At 35.7% G+C, this 16,484-nt stretch overlaps 1 protein-coding gene and 1 non-coding gene across 5 annotated transcripts in view; one reads left to right on the top strand and one right to left on the bottom strand.

Annotated features, from left to right (window-relative positions):
- The window catches only part of TBC1D32 (TBC1 domain family member 32), a 233,294-nt gene that overhangs the window by 67,936 nt on the left and 148,874 nt on the right, over positions 1-16,484 (bottom strand). For all 4 annotated transcript variants that reach the window (XM_066373353.1, XM_066373356.1, XM_066373355.1 and 1 more), the window contains 2 exons: positions 13,942-14,067; positions 4,851-4,934 (listed from right to left, as the gene is read on the bottom strand). In XM_066373353.1, the coding sequence (XP_066229450.1) occupies positions 4,851-4,934; positions 13,942-14,067 (210 nt within the window). The remainder of the gene's footprint in view (positions 1-4,850; positions 4,935-13,941; positions 14,068-16,484) is intronic.
- Positions 3,531-3,606, top strand: TRNAS-AGA (transfer RNA serine (anticodon AGA)). Its single transcript has one exon. It is a non-coding gene; the product is annotated as a tRNA-Ser (tRNA).

Genomic DNA, 16,484 nt, shown 5'->3' with positions numbered 1-16,484 from the left:
TAATAATTATCCTAAATGTAAAAGGACTGAATTCAATAATAAAAAAGGCAAAGAGTATCAGATTGAATCAAAATACAAAAGCCAACCATATGCTGCCTTCAGAAGACACATTTATGCTGCAAAAATGAAATTAGACTCAAAGTGAAAAAGGATGGAAAATGATCACCCAAGCAAGTCACTTCCAGAGAAAAGCAGCCATACTTATATCTGGCAAAACTGATTTCAAGATAACAAAGGTAACAAAAAACAAAGATGGACATTTCTAATGATAAAGGAAACACTACATCAAGAAGACATAACTCTTCTCAATATATATGCACTGAGTCATTGGGCACTGAAATATATAATGCAACTACTAACAGAACTAAATGGAGAAAGAGACCAAAACATAATCATAGTTGGAGACCTTATTACTCCCTTGACAGCTCTAAACAGATCATCCAAACAAAAAGCAATCAAGAAATATCAGAATAAAAATTACACATTGGAGCAAATGAACATATTTGACATTTACAGAACATTTCACCCAAAACGTCACATTATACATTACTCTGAGGGCACATAAACAATCTCCAGGATAATACACTGGGTCACCAAACTAGCCTCAAAAAATTCAAGAAGAATAAAATTATACTAAGTGTATTCTCTAATCATAATGCTCTGAAATTAGAAATCACCTGTGAAAAGAAAGTAAAGAAACGCTTAGAAATGTGGAAATTAAATAACATACTACTGAAAAATGACTGAGTCAAAGAAGAAATAAAGGAGAGCTCAAAAGATATATAGTGACAAATAAAAATGACAAAATGACATATCAAAATTATGATACAATAAAAGCAGTAATAAGAGGGAAGTTTATATAATTATAGGCTGAGCTCAAGAAACAAGAGAAATCCTAAGTAAACAACCTAAAAATACATCTTAAATAACTAGAAAGAGAAGAACAGAAGGAATCCAAAATCAGCAGAAGAAAGGACATAATAAAACTTAGAGAAGAAGTGAATGAAATAGAGGACAAAACACTACAAAAAATTAATACAACAAAGAGCTGATTCTTTAAAAAGATTCATAAAATCAATAAACCCCTGGCTAGACTAAGGAAAAAGGAAAAATGACTCATATATCAAAATAAAAGAGGAAAATTACCACATAGATACACAAAGAATCATACTAGTATACTATGAAAAACTATATGCCACCAAATTCAATAACCTAGAGAAATGGATAACTTCCTAGAGCTATATAATCTTCCTAGGCTGAATCATGAAGAATTAGAAAACCTAAATAGACCAATAAATAGTGAGGAAAGTGAAATAACCATCAAAACCTCCCAAAAAATTAAAGTCCAGGACCAAATGGCTTCACTAGTGAATCCTACCAAACATTCAAAGAAGATTTTATACCTCTCTTTCTCAAATATCAAAGAAGAGGCAGTACTTCCTAATATATTTTATGATACCAACATAACCCTGATACCAATACCTGGCAAGGACAACATAAAAAAACAAACAAACAAACTACAGACCAGTATATCTGATGAATACAGATGCAAGAACCTTAAACAAAATACTAGCAAATTGAATACAACTATACATTTAAAAAATAATACATTACCATCAGATGGGATTTATTCTAAGGGCACAAGGATGGTACAAACATAAACAAATAGATCAATGTAATGCACCACATCAACAAAGGACAAAAATCATATAATCTTATCAAAAGATGCAGAAAAAGCATTTGATACAACATCCATTTATGATTAAAACACTAAAAAAAAATAGGCATAAAAGGAAAGTACCTCAAATCATAAAGGCCATATATGACAAACCCTCAGCCAATATCATATGCAATGCTAAAAACTGAAAGGTCTTCCTCTAAAATCAGGAACAAAACAGATGCCCACTCTGACCACTCTTATTCATTGTAGTTCTAAAAGTCCTTAGCCAGAGAAGTCAGGCAAGAGAAAGAAAAAAAAAGGCATCCAAAATAGGAAAGAAAAAGTAGAAGTGTCACTATTTGCAGATGACATGATTCTGTATATAGAAAACCCAAAGACTCCACCAAAAAACTATTAGAAACAATAAACAATAGCAGTCAAGTCACAGGATATAAAATTAATATATAAAAATCTACTGTTTTCCTATATACTATTAATGAAAGCTCCAAATCAGAAATGAAAACAATTTCTTTTATAATTGCAATAACAAAAAAATAAAACACCTAGGCAAGAAACTATACATTGAAACTCCAAAGTACTATTAAGAGATGCAAAAAGATACAATAAAATGAAAAGATATTCCATGTTTGAGGACTGGAAAAATCAACACAGTTAAAATGGCCATATTACCCAAAGCATATATAGATTTAATGAAATCCTCATTAAAATCCTAACATCATTAATTAATTTATATATATATATAATATATCTTACATATATATTATTTTTTAAACAATTTTTTTATTTTACTTATTTTTAAAGTTTATTTAACCAGAGAGGAATGGAGAGATAGAGAGATAGAGAGGCAGAAACATCAATCTGTTCTTGAATGTGCCCTGACTGGGGATCAAACCAGCAACCTCAGTGCTTCAGGACAATGCTCTAATCAACTGAGCCATCTGGCTAGGACACTAATGTCATTTTTCTTAAAAGAAATAGAACCAAAAAACTATCAGAATTGTATGGAACCACAAAAAACCGTGAATAACCACAGCAATCCTAAGGAAAAAGAACGAAGCTGGGAGTATCACATTACCTGACTTCAAATAATACTTCAGAGCCACAATAATCAAAACAGCATGGTATGGCAGAAAAGCAGATATACAGACCAGTGGAAAAGAATTGAGAGCCAGGAATAAAACCACATGTATATGAGCAAATAATTTTTGACAAAGAGTGCAAAAACACACAATAGAGAAAAGAAAGCCTCTTCAATAATTGGTGCTGGGAAAATTGGAAAGCCACGTGCGAAAGAATAAAACTGCACTACAGTTTGTCCCCATGTACAAAAATTAATTCAAAATAGATAAAAAACCTAAAGACAGGATCTGTAACAAATTACATAAAAGAAAACATAAGTACTTAACTGACAAACCTTGGTTGTAGAGAGCATTTTATAAATTTGACCCCAAAGGCAAGGGAAGTAAGGCAAAAATGAATAAATGTGACTATATCAAACTGAAATGTTTCAAACTAGAAAGTGGTGAGAGAAACTGACAACAATAATAAAGGCAGCCAACCAAATGGGAGATACTTGCAAACAACAGCTTTGACAAGGGGTTAATAGAAGGGCAAGTTGGCAAAACCGCTAACAGTTTAGTCTTCCTGAAAAATAAATATGAGGCATGGAGAGAAAGAGCATACTAGAGAGGAACAAAGGACAAGAATAATTTAAGGACTTGGGTATTCATAATAAGAGGCCTATACTTCATGCAGTGGTCAACAGTGAGCTTCTATGGGATAGAGGAATGAGTGTTTCAGATTTGGGCTTCAGAGGTCACTCTGAAGCAGCATAAAGAATACTTTTGAGGCCCTGGCCGGTTGGCTCAGTGGTAGAGCGTCAGCCTAGAGTGTGGGAGTCCCAGGTTCGATTCCCGGCCAGGGCACACAGGAGAAGCGCCCATCTGCTTCTCCACCCCTCCCCCTCTCCTTCTTCTCTGTCTCTCTCTTCCCCTCCTGCAGCCAAGGCTCCATTGGAGCAAAGTTTGCCTGGAAGCTGAGGATGACTCTGTGGCCTTTGCCTCAGGCGATAGAATGGCTCTGATTGCAGCAGAGCAACGCCCCAGATGGGCAGAGCATCGCCCCCTGGTGGGCATGCCGGGTGGATCCCGGTCGGGCGCATGTGAGAGTCTATCTGACTGCCTCCCGGTTTCCAACTTCGGAAAAATACAAAAAAAAAAAGAATACCTTTGAAAAAAAAAATCAGACTGCAATTAGCGACTCCAGGTAAAGACGCTGTTGTAATACACTAGGCAAAAAGTAAAGGTGGCCTGAACTAACATAAAGGAGAGTAGAAATCAAGGTAAGTAGATAAATTTGAGATATATTAAAAACATATAATTAACATGATTTGGTGATTGGTAGGGAAATATGGACTTAAAAGAATTCATCATTCCTCAATTTCTGGCTTAGATGGATGATTGTAATGCCCATCAAAACAGACAAGGAAAGAGGAAGATGTATATCAGTAAGTTATGATGAGGTGAGGTCCCCATTGAACATTTGGAATTTGAGCATTTCTGTAACCCATCCAGGTGATGTGTACCTATTAATCAGTTGTAAATATAAAAGTAAAGCTTATAGCAGATATTTGAGTACAAGATGTAAATTTAGGATCCTTCAGTATATGAGGTATATATAATAATACAAGCAGATGAGATCACTAAGGGAGAATAAAAGACATCACCTTTAGGAAAAACAACTTTTAAGGGGTAGACAGAAAAAAAAGATAAAAAAAGTTAGAAAGTTACAAGGAAAGTTACAGACATTTGCACAGAAGAGATAGAAAGACATCCGAAATGTATGAGAGATTTTTAGGATGAGAAATTTGTGCATATTTGTAATCTAATTACATGTTTCTATGAAACATTAACTATTTGTACACTCAATACTTTTCAAAATTCAAAATGTAAACATTCAAAATGTACCTGCATATTCTGGCCTGACCTGTGGTCGTGCAGTGGATCAAGCGTCGACCTGGAATGCTGAGGTTGCCAGTTCAAAACCCTGGGTTTGCCTGGTCAAGGCACATATGAGAGTTGATGCTTCCTGCTCCTCCCCCCTTCTCTCTATCTCTCTCTGTCTCTCTTCTCTAAAATGAGTAAGTAAATAAAAATAATTTAAAATGTACCTGCATATTCGACTGAGGGGAAGTAGCATTCCGATGGGCTTTCAGAGAGATGAAACACAAATTTTTCAAGTAATTCTACTAAAGCTGTAATAAACAAGAGAATAATTAGAATACTAAAGAACAAGAACAATATGTGGTAATGCATCTGAACTTCCTTAGTTATGCCCTTAAGGGAGCCCAATTCAAAACACATACCATTTTAACATTCTTAACAATGTTTCAGATATAAATTAAATTTTAATAGCTTCACTGAGAACCTATGAATGTAAAATTGGAAAAGAATCATCTGTTATCTTTAGATACTCGAAGGATTACTTCAGAATTCGCTAAATGACTTTAGTACAGAAAGAAAATTACTAATTAGACTATAATATCATATCATAATTTGCACATACAAAAAAAAATTATGTGAACTCCAAAACCAAAATCAATGAATAACTCACGTCCTTTCAAAACCAGTACATATTATTTGCTTTATACACTTTGAAACTGAATGTATCTGTTTTAAAATAACTGATCAACAGCAAGCTTGGCAGAGGCTGAAGGGAGAGAAAGAGATGGACAGGTAGGCACAGTATAGGATTTCGAGGGCAGTGAAGCTCTTCAATTCAATGAAAATACTATTACCTATATATCTCAAGAGATTAAATTCATGTCATGAAACACTTCTTAACTTTAAAAAAAAATGCGAAATATCACTATCCAGAAAGTAAGCAATAGAATATTGTTTTCTCTTATGTAGATCTTAAATGACAGACATGGAATTTCTATAAAGGATTTTAAATTATAAGCCTTTTATTTTTTTTAAATTTATTCTCTGGGATTGGACCATGATGGGAATAGACTATAACACCAATATTCATAATATTTATATGCCTAAAAGGAGACATGGGTTTTCTTGTGAGAGAAAACTAAAGGCTCACTCTTCAGGGATCCTTGGGTATTGACACTGTGCTCTTTCTCCCTTGCTTGGCGTTGCCATCACCATAGCTGGTTCCAAAACAAGGACAGCTCAGTGCTCACTCTTTTTAAATTATATTTTAGTTGTTTATCACTGTTAGCATATCATCAGATCACAAGAAAATTGCAATCATTTCCCAATAAATTCATCCTTCATGTAACCATCAGATGTCTGCCCTTTGAAAACCTGCTTATTCAAGATTAACCAGGGTTCTCTCTTTCCTCTACATCCATTCAGTTAAAACTCTACAAAATGGGTTTCAAGCACTTTGCAATTGTACATCATCCAACCATTCTCCACTTGTCATACAAAATGTTATAAGCACAATTTTTCTTCATGTTCTGACATAGTTCATGTTTCTTCTTTTGTACTTTTTAAAAAAATACATTTTGTATATAGATTCACAGAAAAGTTGCAAAGATAGCACATAGGTACACAACTTCCTTATTCCTTTCGTTAGAATAGGTGTGCTAGTGACAAATTCTTCATCTGAGAATGTCTTGATTTTTTCACTACTTCTGAAGATCGTTTTCCATACAACAGAATTGAGGTTGATATTTCATTGCTTTCAATACAAGAATGATGTCATGCCCTTCCTCTGTCCTCCATCTTCTCTGGTGAGAAGTCTACTGTCATTTGCATTGGTTATCCCCTGTAGGTAAGATGTTGTTTCTCTCTCTGCTTTAAAGAGTTTTATCTTTGTCTTTAGTTCTCAGCAGTTTGACCATATTGTGTCTTGGTGAAGATTTCTTTAGATTTACCCTCTCAAGATTTCTTGAATCCACAGGTTTAAATCTTTGGCAAATTTGGAAAGTTTTTAGTGATCCTTCTTCAAACTTGTAATCCCAACCTCTTTCCAGGACTCCTGTGACATAAATGTTAGGTCTTTTGTGACAATTCCACAGGTCGCTGGGGCTCTGTTGATTTTTCAGTGTTTATTCTCTGCCAATATCTTCAAGTTCTCTGATTATTCTCTCTGTTCCCTCCATTTTACTGTTGAACCCATCCATTGAGTTTTTAATTGGTTATAGTATTTTTCAATCCACTAAAATTTCCTTTTGGTCTTTTTGTTGTTGTTGTTGTTAATTCTTTGCTGACACTTTTTATTTTTAAATTTGTTTTATGTGTTAAACAAATCCACGTGTGAAGGAAAAAGAGGCTGTATCCTCATTACCACTGGGTGATGGTGAAGATCCTGTCTCTCTACCTAAGTTTCCTCTCTGATACCATCTGATCAGGAGGAGGCAGGGGTGCCACAATATTGTGAGGTGAGGATGGATGTCCAGGCTACACTCCAGGTTTGGCTGGTAGGGGTGTTCTGTAGTATTTGCCTGGATTAAAGTGGTTACTTTCTATAAGTTTGCTGTCTTGGTACACTATCCTCTTCCTGGTTCTCTGGAGAGACAGAGCAGGCTTTTGTTGCCCCCATCATGACTCCGCCACCCTATTTTTTCTGCATCTGTTAGCATTCTTAATCACTCAATCTATGATATAGGAGGCAAATAAACAAACAAACAAAAAACAGGAAACTCACCTCTGAGATGTTCCTTGGGTCCTAAGGTCCCTAGCCAGTCTGATTTATTCTCTCCGTCTTCCAGAGACATCTTATATTGCACACAAAAATTAGGAGATAATTCAAAATGAATATAAGCGATAAATATCCCCTAACTTTTGTGAGCAATATATATTCATTTTCAATGTGATATCCAGAAATTTTAGTTGTACAATACATAGTAAAAGAGACAAGGGAAAGAACATTTACCTCAACTTTCAAAAGTAGAAGTCACCCTGTACTAGTTTCATGATGATTATTAGGCTCCTTAAAGGCTGAATATAAGTTTCATCACATAAATTAGACTACAACACACAAAATTTTCATTTTAATTCTTAGTCTCTTAGAAAAAATTTCTTATATTGTGTACCACATAACTGGTATTAAGTGCTGGAGAATTATGTGATTGTATCAAGTACAGTTGCTTATAGCCACAACTAGATAAAAGATAGGCCAATTTAGTATCTACGGAAATGCAAGAACCTGAAGAGTAATCTGGGTATACTAATAATTCTGAAGCATGAAAGAAGAATTCAGAAGGGGACAAAACAATTAGAAAATGTGCTGAAATCCTCTTTTTCCTGAATGGCTACACCAATAAGAGGGTTTATGAGAAAGGTAGCTTTAGTAACATTCCCATGATGGGCAGGTGCCACTGAGAGAATGTTGATGAGAACAGGCCAACAATGACACATAATGGTGATCACAAGACTAAAGTGAATGGGAGAACAAAAGAATCAATGCTTTGCTCATTTAGCACCAGCCATTGAAGATCCTCTTTTTTAGAACTCAGGCTTTTGTTCACATCACCATAGCCACTTAAATGGTTTCTATCATGAGCCCTAATGTCTTTGTCTATTTATACCAAACAATCTAAACCAGGGGTAGTCAACCTTTTTATACCTACCGCCCACTTTTGTATCTCTGTTAGTAGTAAAATTTTCTAACTACCTACTGGTTCCACAGTAATGATGATTTATAAAGTAGGGAAGTCACTTTACTTTATAAAATTTATAAAGCAGAGTTACAGCAAGTTAAAGCACATAATAATAATTACTTACCAAGTACTTTATGTCGGATTTTCGCTAAGTTTGGCAGAATAAATCTTTATAAAAAACTTACTACAGTTAAATCTATCTTTTTATTTATACTTTGGTTGCTCCGCTACTGCCCACCATGAAAGCTGAAACGCCCACTAGTGGGTGGTAGGGACCAGGTTGACTACCACTGGTCTACACTTTAACTATGTCTCTTGTTTTTTAAGTGTTTATTGCGTTGATATTATCAGATAATCTAGCACTAAAGATTTTGGTCTCCTTACTGTATATTTGAACTGAAATGTGATAATCTTCACTGGCTAGGGAACAAGGGGGTCAACTGTGATAAGGAAAGCATAATAAAGAATCAGAGCCATAGAATCAAATAAGGAGATCTTTTTCATTTATTTTTTATTGAGATGACACTGGTTAACAAAATTATAGAGGTTTTAGGTACACAACTCTACAATACATCATCTGTACACTGTACTGGGTGTACAGTCAAGTATTTAAAATTATATAGTAGAAGTATGTTTACTGGCATGAAAAAAATCTATACAAATACTGCATTGAGTGAAAAGACTAAAGAAAATAGTATGATAGGTATTAAGTCTTTAGAGCTAAAAATAAAAACTTAATGCTAATATATTAAGGATCAAATTATAGTTTAATTTCCATATCTTCCTTTTGCTTATTTAACATTTCTGGTTTTCTGGAAATAATCAAGCATTAGACAATAGTGCTCCAATTTCTGAATAGTTAATACTTGAATTAAATAGTAGCAGAGGATAAGGATGAGAGAGAACAGATAAAAGACATACTTGGGAATCAATTCTGTAAGAATGAGTAACCAAAGGATGGGAGTCAGAGTACACAAAGGAGAAGTCAAGTAAAACTAGATTGTTCCTTTTAGTGACTGGGTGCATGATAGTGAAAACAATCAGAAAAGAAAAAAAATGCAAGAGAGAAAGATATATATATATTGAGATTTTCCATGGTATCTCACATAGAGATATACTTTAAAATTTGGGATAGCATTAAAATTTAAACAAATGGTAGGTCAAAAGGGAAAACTGTATTAAACACTCAAAGAAAATAAAAAGAAACTAAAATATACCAAAAATTAAATTAGAAATAACAGAAAAATACACTTTTTTAGGAGTTTGGGTTTTTTTGTTTGTTTGTTTTTTTAACCGAGACAGAGAGCGAGTCAGAGAAAGGGATAGATAGGGACAGACAGGAACAGAGAGAGATGAAAAGCATCACTCATCAGTTTTTCGTTGTGACACCTTAGTTGTTCATTGATTGCTTACTCATATGTGCCTTGACCATAGGCCTTCAGCAGACCGAGTAACCTCTTGCTCAAGCCATAGACCTTGGGTCCAAGCTGGTGAGCTTTGCTCAAGCCAGATGAGCCTGAACTCAAGCTGGCAACCTGGGGTCTCGAACCTGCGTCATTCCACATCCCAGTCCGACACTCTATCCATTGCACCACCACCTGGTCAGGCGGCTCATGTAATCTTATTGTCTTAGTTATGTGGAACAAATCTAAATTGCATTGTTGAAGTTCAAATTTAACCCCTAACATTATTCCCCGCTAAAAGGAAATAGAATCCCTTAAGTTCTACATTTAGAAGGAGGTTAAATGAGTCTGAACAACTTCATTGTTGTTAGTAAGCTAGGATTCTTTCAGAGATAAACAGAAAAAGAGAGTTTAAAAGGACAAAGTGGCTGGCTTAAAGAAAAAGATATTCCAGGCCCTGGCCGGTTGGCTCAGTGGTAGAGCGTCGGCCTGGCGTGCAGAAGTCCTGGGTTCGATTCCCTGCCAGGGCACATAGGAGAGGCGCCCATCTGCTTCTCCACCTCTCCCCTCCCCTTCCTCTCTGTCTCTCTCTTCCCCTCCGGCAGCTAAGGCTCCATTGGAGCAAAGATGGCCCAGGCGCTGGGGATGGCTCTGTGGCCTCTGCCTCAGGCGCTAGAGTAGCTCTGGTTGCAACATAGCGACGCCCAGGATGGGCAGAGCATCGCCCCCTGGTGGGCATAGCATCGCCCCTGGTGGGCAGAGCGTCGCCCCTGGTGGGCGTGCCGGGTGGATCCCAGTCGGGCGCATGCGGGAGTCTGTCTGACTGTCTCTCCCCTTTCCAGCTTCAGAAAAATACAAAAACAATCTGACTTTGGGTGATGGGTATGCAATATAATTGAACGACAAGATAACCTGGACTTGTTATCTTTGAATATATGTATCCTGATTTATTGATGTCACCCCATTAAAAAAAATAAAATTATTTAAAAAAAAAACACACACAAAAAAAAAAGAAAGAAAGAAAAAGACACTCCAAACAGTCCCAGTGTGATAATTTGGGCATCTGAGGAATATGGTTATACAAAATCTATTATAGTTAAATAATATACCACAGTTTCCAATATTGTCTATCAGACATGTTGTACCTCTTGTGACCAAATCAAATTATATGTACCTTACACCAATGTTCTGGTTATAAAATATGTTATCAATATTAGTGAACAAAAGAGAAAGGGCATATTTAGAATATATTTAAAATCATACATGTAATTATTATGTCTCAAATAAAAGTAATGAGGACTATTGATTAGGAGATAATATAAAATATACAGAAGTTTGTTTTAGTAGGGACATGAGTGTAGAACAGACATAAATATTAGAAAATATTAAATATGTAACTGATTGTAAAATCTACTGTTTAGGATGAACAGACATCAAAGGGTAGGTTAGTCGACTCAGGAGAAACTGGAGGTCAGTCAGACTTGCAGAGATCTTTCAGACAATGAGGTGGGGAAACACACAACTGTGGCATAATCTGTGCTTTAATGAATAAAAAAGGTAGCTCATGAACACATCTAAAATTCCAAGAAATGGAGTAGAGTGTCTAACTATGTTCTCCCTCTGTGCTGAATAAACATGAAAATAAAAAAATTAAGTAGAGATCCAGCAAACATGTTCTACTTATTTCTATCTTAAAAAAAAAGGTCTGGGATATAATGGGATGGGGTGGTATGGAGGAGAGGGATACACACAGACCAAAATAAGGTCATAAAAAGAATGAATCTGACTTACGTTTTATTAACTCGAGCCTGTGAGCTCTGGGTCAGATAACCTATTGCTTCCCCCAGTGACTCATTACAAGTCAGTGCAGGAATATCATGCAGTTGTACATCCACATTATCTCACTTATTTTTATAAACTGAAAACCTAGAAGGAAAACTCCGGAAATACCAGAATCCCAAGACTCAGAAAATTAGACATTTCCTCTCCTGTAGCTGTTTAGATGGCCTGGGTTCAATCAATTTGGAAAGGTTACTGTTGAATTGTTCCTCCCTTCCTTACCATTAGCACAAAGGTTAGCAGCTGCCAACAGTGGGGAGCAAACTGGAATAAACAAGAAGCTTCTCAACAACTGAATTTCCTTTTGTCTATCTCTATTTGGATTTATAGAGTCATAACTTATAGTGAGATTAACTGAATTTATAATTTACAGAGAAATGTATAAAGACATTAAAACTAATTCATTCACTCATTACTACAATCATGGAAAACTATTAATGAATGAACGTGGTGTTTTGCACATTGCAAAGCCATATGCAGAGCTTGTAGGGAGAAACTGCAGAATAGGTGATGATAATCTTAAAATCTTTGGTTCTTGATGGCTGTAGACTGCTCATGTTTAAGATCTGAGTTGAACCAGATTACAGAGCCAGTATGTTCATGTGTATGCAAATACACAGAAATATATAAGTAAGCATGCCTGCCTCACAAAAGCGGACATTTGATTAATTTTTAGATATTAAGCTCACTTACAAAAGTAATTCATCTTAGTTTACAGATAGGAAACCAGTGTGTGATGAGATAGTACAGTCATTAAAAATTTTATCATAATTTATCTAAATCAGTATTATGCTTACCTGTGTTAATTTAATAAATGTTATCTGTCTCCGATGTGTGAAACTTTAAGCACTAAAGATCAGGAGCAAAGAGGTAGGACAGCAAAGTGATACAAAGCATGGATATCGGTATCAGGCTGTCTGGGATCATTTCTTTTTTTTTTTTTTAATTATTTATTTATTCATTCATTTTAGAGAGGAGAGGGAGAGACAGAGGGGGGGGGGGAGGAGCTGGAAGCATCAACTCCCATATGTGCCTTGACCAGGCAAGCCCAGGGTTTCAAACCGGCGACCTCAGCATTTCCAGGTCGACGCTTTATCCACCGCGCCACCACAGGTCAGTCTGGGATCATTTCTTGACTCTGTCACTGAGAACTGGGTTAGATACTTAAATTTTCCAGGCCTTACTTTCCTTAACCACAAAATATAGACCATCCTATAAAGTTGCTGTGAAAAGTAAGAGTCTGGTGTAAGCTACTAGACAATGCTGGGTAGAGAGGTCTAGATCTATTATTGAAAGTAGCTCACAACCTAATAACAGTGGATCCTGATCAGGGTAATGAATGAGATTCCACAAGATTCCAACAGAACATAGTTTCAACAGCAAAGTTCTGCTTGTTTATCCTGTTTCATAGTGATTGATTATAGTTGAACGGTTAATGTTTCTCCCCGTTAAGAGGAAACTCAGAAACTATACATACACTTATTATGTTTAAACTAAACATTATACCAAGCTGCTGCTTCCTCAATTTGTTCTGTTCCTTTTGATATGTGTAAAACTCACTGGTAATCTATTTTAAATATTCTATTATGTAACCAATGATAAATATATATTTATGATACATATTTTATAAATATCTTATGGTAAAACATGGTTTAATGGCTCACTTTATACTAAATTTGAGACTAATGTTTGATTTCTTTCCATAGATATATATCATATTCTCTAGAATATTTCTCCAAAAAAATAGTTTTTATTTTACATTTTTAATTTTATATAATACAAATATGAAAACCATAAAGCATGTTTTAAAAAATAGACAATTATTTTAAATTATAGCTTTCAATAAATCTAGCTTATATTAGAACCTTCATCTTAGACCTTCTTTTGTACTCAACATAATGTTAATTAAAAAGTGATGGTTTTAGGAAACAAATGTACTATATTTAAATATGTGAATATAAAATAACTTGTTTACTAGTTTAAAAAATGTGGCTATTTCCTCAAAACAAACTTGCCTTAGAGTCACTAAATTTATCTAGCTGGATGTGGCAGAATTTAAAAATATCTGTCAATAAAAAAATTCAATATATTTTCACAAATATAGCCATATGGTACATGCAAGTGAAAGCTGGTAGAACCAAGCTAACTGTTACCTGGGCGAAGATAAATCAGTGTTTCAGTTTTATTCACCAAGACCTCTTAGAGAGTTTTTGGAAAAAGCTTACTAATCTCACATTTTAATTTTTGTTCTTCAGGATCACAAGTTTCAAAGAAGTCAATGGACTTCTGAAATTAGTATTATTGTATTCTAGACATGCTGGCACTAATCTTTAGGAAATATAGCTTTTATTAACATAATTCTCAGACAAAAACCCAGAAAAAGTAAACAACATACTCACCAGCTCCACTGACTAGATCAGGTTTGCTGGTCATCACTTCGCAAAAGTGTCTTCGGCAGTTTTCTATCCACTCAGTTTGTTTACCAGACATCTTGAAGTGTAATAAAATTTTACCAAGATCACTGTCTAATAAGAAAGATAGCATGTACTATTAGAAGACATGCTAGATATATTGAAAATTAAATATTAATGTTAAGCATGTGAAGCTACAAAATCTTGAAAAAATACAGTATATGGCTTTCAAAGGAAAACATTTTTTTCTAATTACATCTTACACCATCTATTGCTATTTACTACATTTTTTTTATAAATTTTATTTATTGATTTTACAGAGAGAGGAGAGAGACGGGTGGTGTAGAGGAGCAAAAAGCATCAACTCCTAGCTGCTTCACTTTAGTTGTTCATTGCTTGCTTGTCATATGTGCCTTGACCAGGCAAGCCCAGGGCTCTGGACCATCAACCGCAGCATTGCAGGTCAACACTCTATCCACTGTGCCACCACAGGCCAGCTCTATTTATAACATTTATTAAAAGCTCATAAAAATGGGCCTGGGCCGGTTGGCTCAGTGGTAGAGCGTCGGCCTGGCGTGCAGAGGTCCCAGGTTCGATTCCCAGCCAGGGCACACAGGAAAGGCGACCATCTGCTTCTCCACCCCTCCCCCTCTCCTTCCTCTCTGTCTCTCTCTTCCCCTCCCGCAGCCGAGGCTCCATTGGAGCAAAAGATGGCCCAGGCGCTGGGGATGGCTCCTTGGCCTCTGCCCCAGGCACTAGAATGGCTCTGGTGGCGACAGAGCATTGCCCCGGATGGGCAGAGCATTGCCCCCTGGTGGGCGTGCTGGGTAGATCCCGGTCGGGCGCATGAGGGAGTCTGTCTGACTGCCTCCCCGTTTCCAGCTTCAGAAAAATACAAAAAAGGAAAAAAAAAATTTCTACCTTCTACTTTAATCTCATTCCCATAAGATTCTGTATTAGAAAACATCTACAAATAATTAAGTAAAAGAGGGCTTAGATGTCATCAAAAAAGGACATACACACACACACACACACACACACACACACACACACACACACACATACACACACACACACAAAGATATATATATATATTATCCCACACAGAGTGTAGGTAAAAAAATCGAGAGGGAGAAAAAGAAGCAAAGATGTTCTCTTATTTTCTACCAGAGTACGGATGGTATAGGTAGTCATATGAATTCATGCCACTCTCCTTAAAGGACATTTGAGCAGGGGTGAGGAGGGGAGTGAGTGAACAAGAACCTTCTGAAAAAATAGGGTCAAAGCTTGTTTCTGCCCAAAAATGTGTTCTGTGAATTCCAATATTACAAAATACATCTACTTAAAGTATACCTTGAGCTGAAGATATACAAGGAAATTACCATTACAAGCGGTCAACTTAATACTAGAGAGAATTTCAATCAACTCTACCTTTTCTTACAATGAATAAAATTATATATATATTTTAAAAAGTTCTTATAGCCTGACCAGGTGGTGGTGCAGCAGATAGAATTTCAACCTGGGACACTGAGGACCCAAGTTCAAAGCCCCGAGGTCAATGGCTTGAATGTGGGCTTATTTGGCTTGAGTGCAGGCTCACCAGCTTGAGAGTGGGGTTGCTGGCTTGAGCATGGGATCATAGTCATGACCCTATGGTCACTGACTTGAGCCCACAGGTCACTAGCTTGAAGCCCAAAGTCACTGGCTTGAGCCTAAAGTCATTGGCTTGAGAAAGCGGTCATTGGCTCAGCTGGAGCCCCCTGGTCAAGGCACATATGAGAAAGTAATCAATGAACAACTGAGGAGCCACAACAAGTTGTTGCTTCTCATCTCTCTCCCTTCTTGTCTGTCTGTCCCTATTTGTCTGTCCCTCACTCTCTCTCTTTAAAAACAAAAAAGTTCTTATATTTACAAGTTTAAAAATTAGTCTTTCATATACAACAATGATTTTAGTTTTCTACCCTATCTTTGTAAAACTATATTGAATAAGTACATACAGAGCTTCTCCTATGTGGCCAAAATAGTCAAGACAGACAAGGTCAGCTGTCCTCATGAGACTTACCTGACATGAAGCATATGTGTGTGTGCATATATGTGTTTATGCATGCATGTATATACACATATATATACATAGATAATACACATAGTGTAATTAAAATATATATATATCATTCCTACAATCTAAATTGGTTTTACTTAATCCTAAAAAAGCAGTTAAGTATTCTCACATAGTCCTCATGATTATCATATATAAAATTATGTGATTAAACATACAAATCATAATTTATAAGATATTTCCTTATTTGGCAATTAGGTCACCAAAAAAGCATTCTCATATCAAAGCTCTTTTGTATAAACACATGGCTATATAAATAAATATAACAAATATATGCATACTTTCACTAATATACACATAAACCAGAAAATATTGTTTTGTTGAAAGAATATATAATTCTGATATTTAGTACTAATCTAATATATTCTCTTTGACTATCAAGACCAGAATGATCCTGTAACTTTTCATAAATAGC

The sequence above is a fragment of the Saccopteryx leptura genome, chromosome 3 (assembly GCF_036850995.1).
Source record: "Saccopteryx leptura isolate mSacLep1 chromosome 3, mSacLep1_pri_phased_curated, whole genome shotgun sequence".
Taxonomy (NCBI): domain Eukaryota; kingdom Metazoa; phylum Chordata; class Mammalia; order Chiroptera; family Emballonuridae; genus Saccopteryx; species Saccopteryx leptura.
The sequence above is the reverse complement of the archived record's forward strand: the minus strand, read 5'-3'. Positions and strand labels throughout refer to the sequence as shown.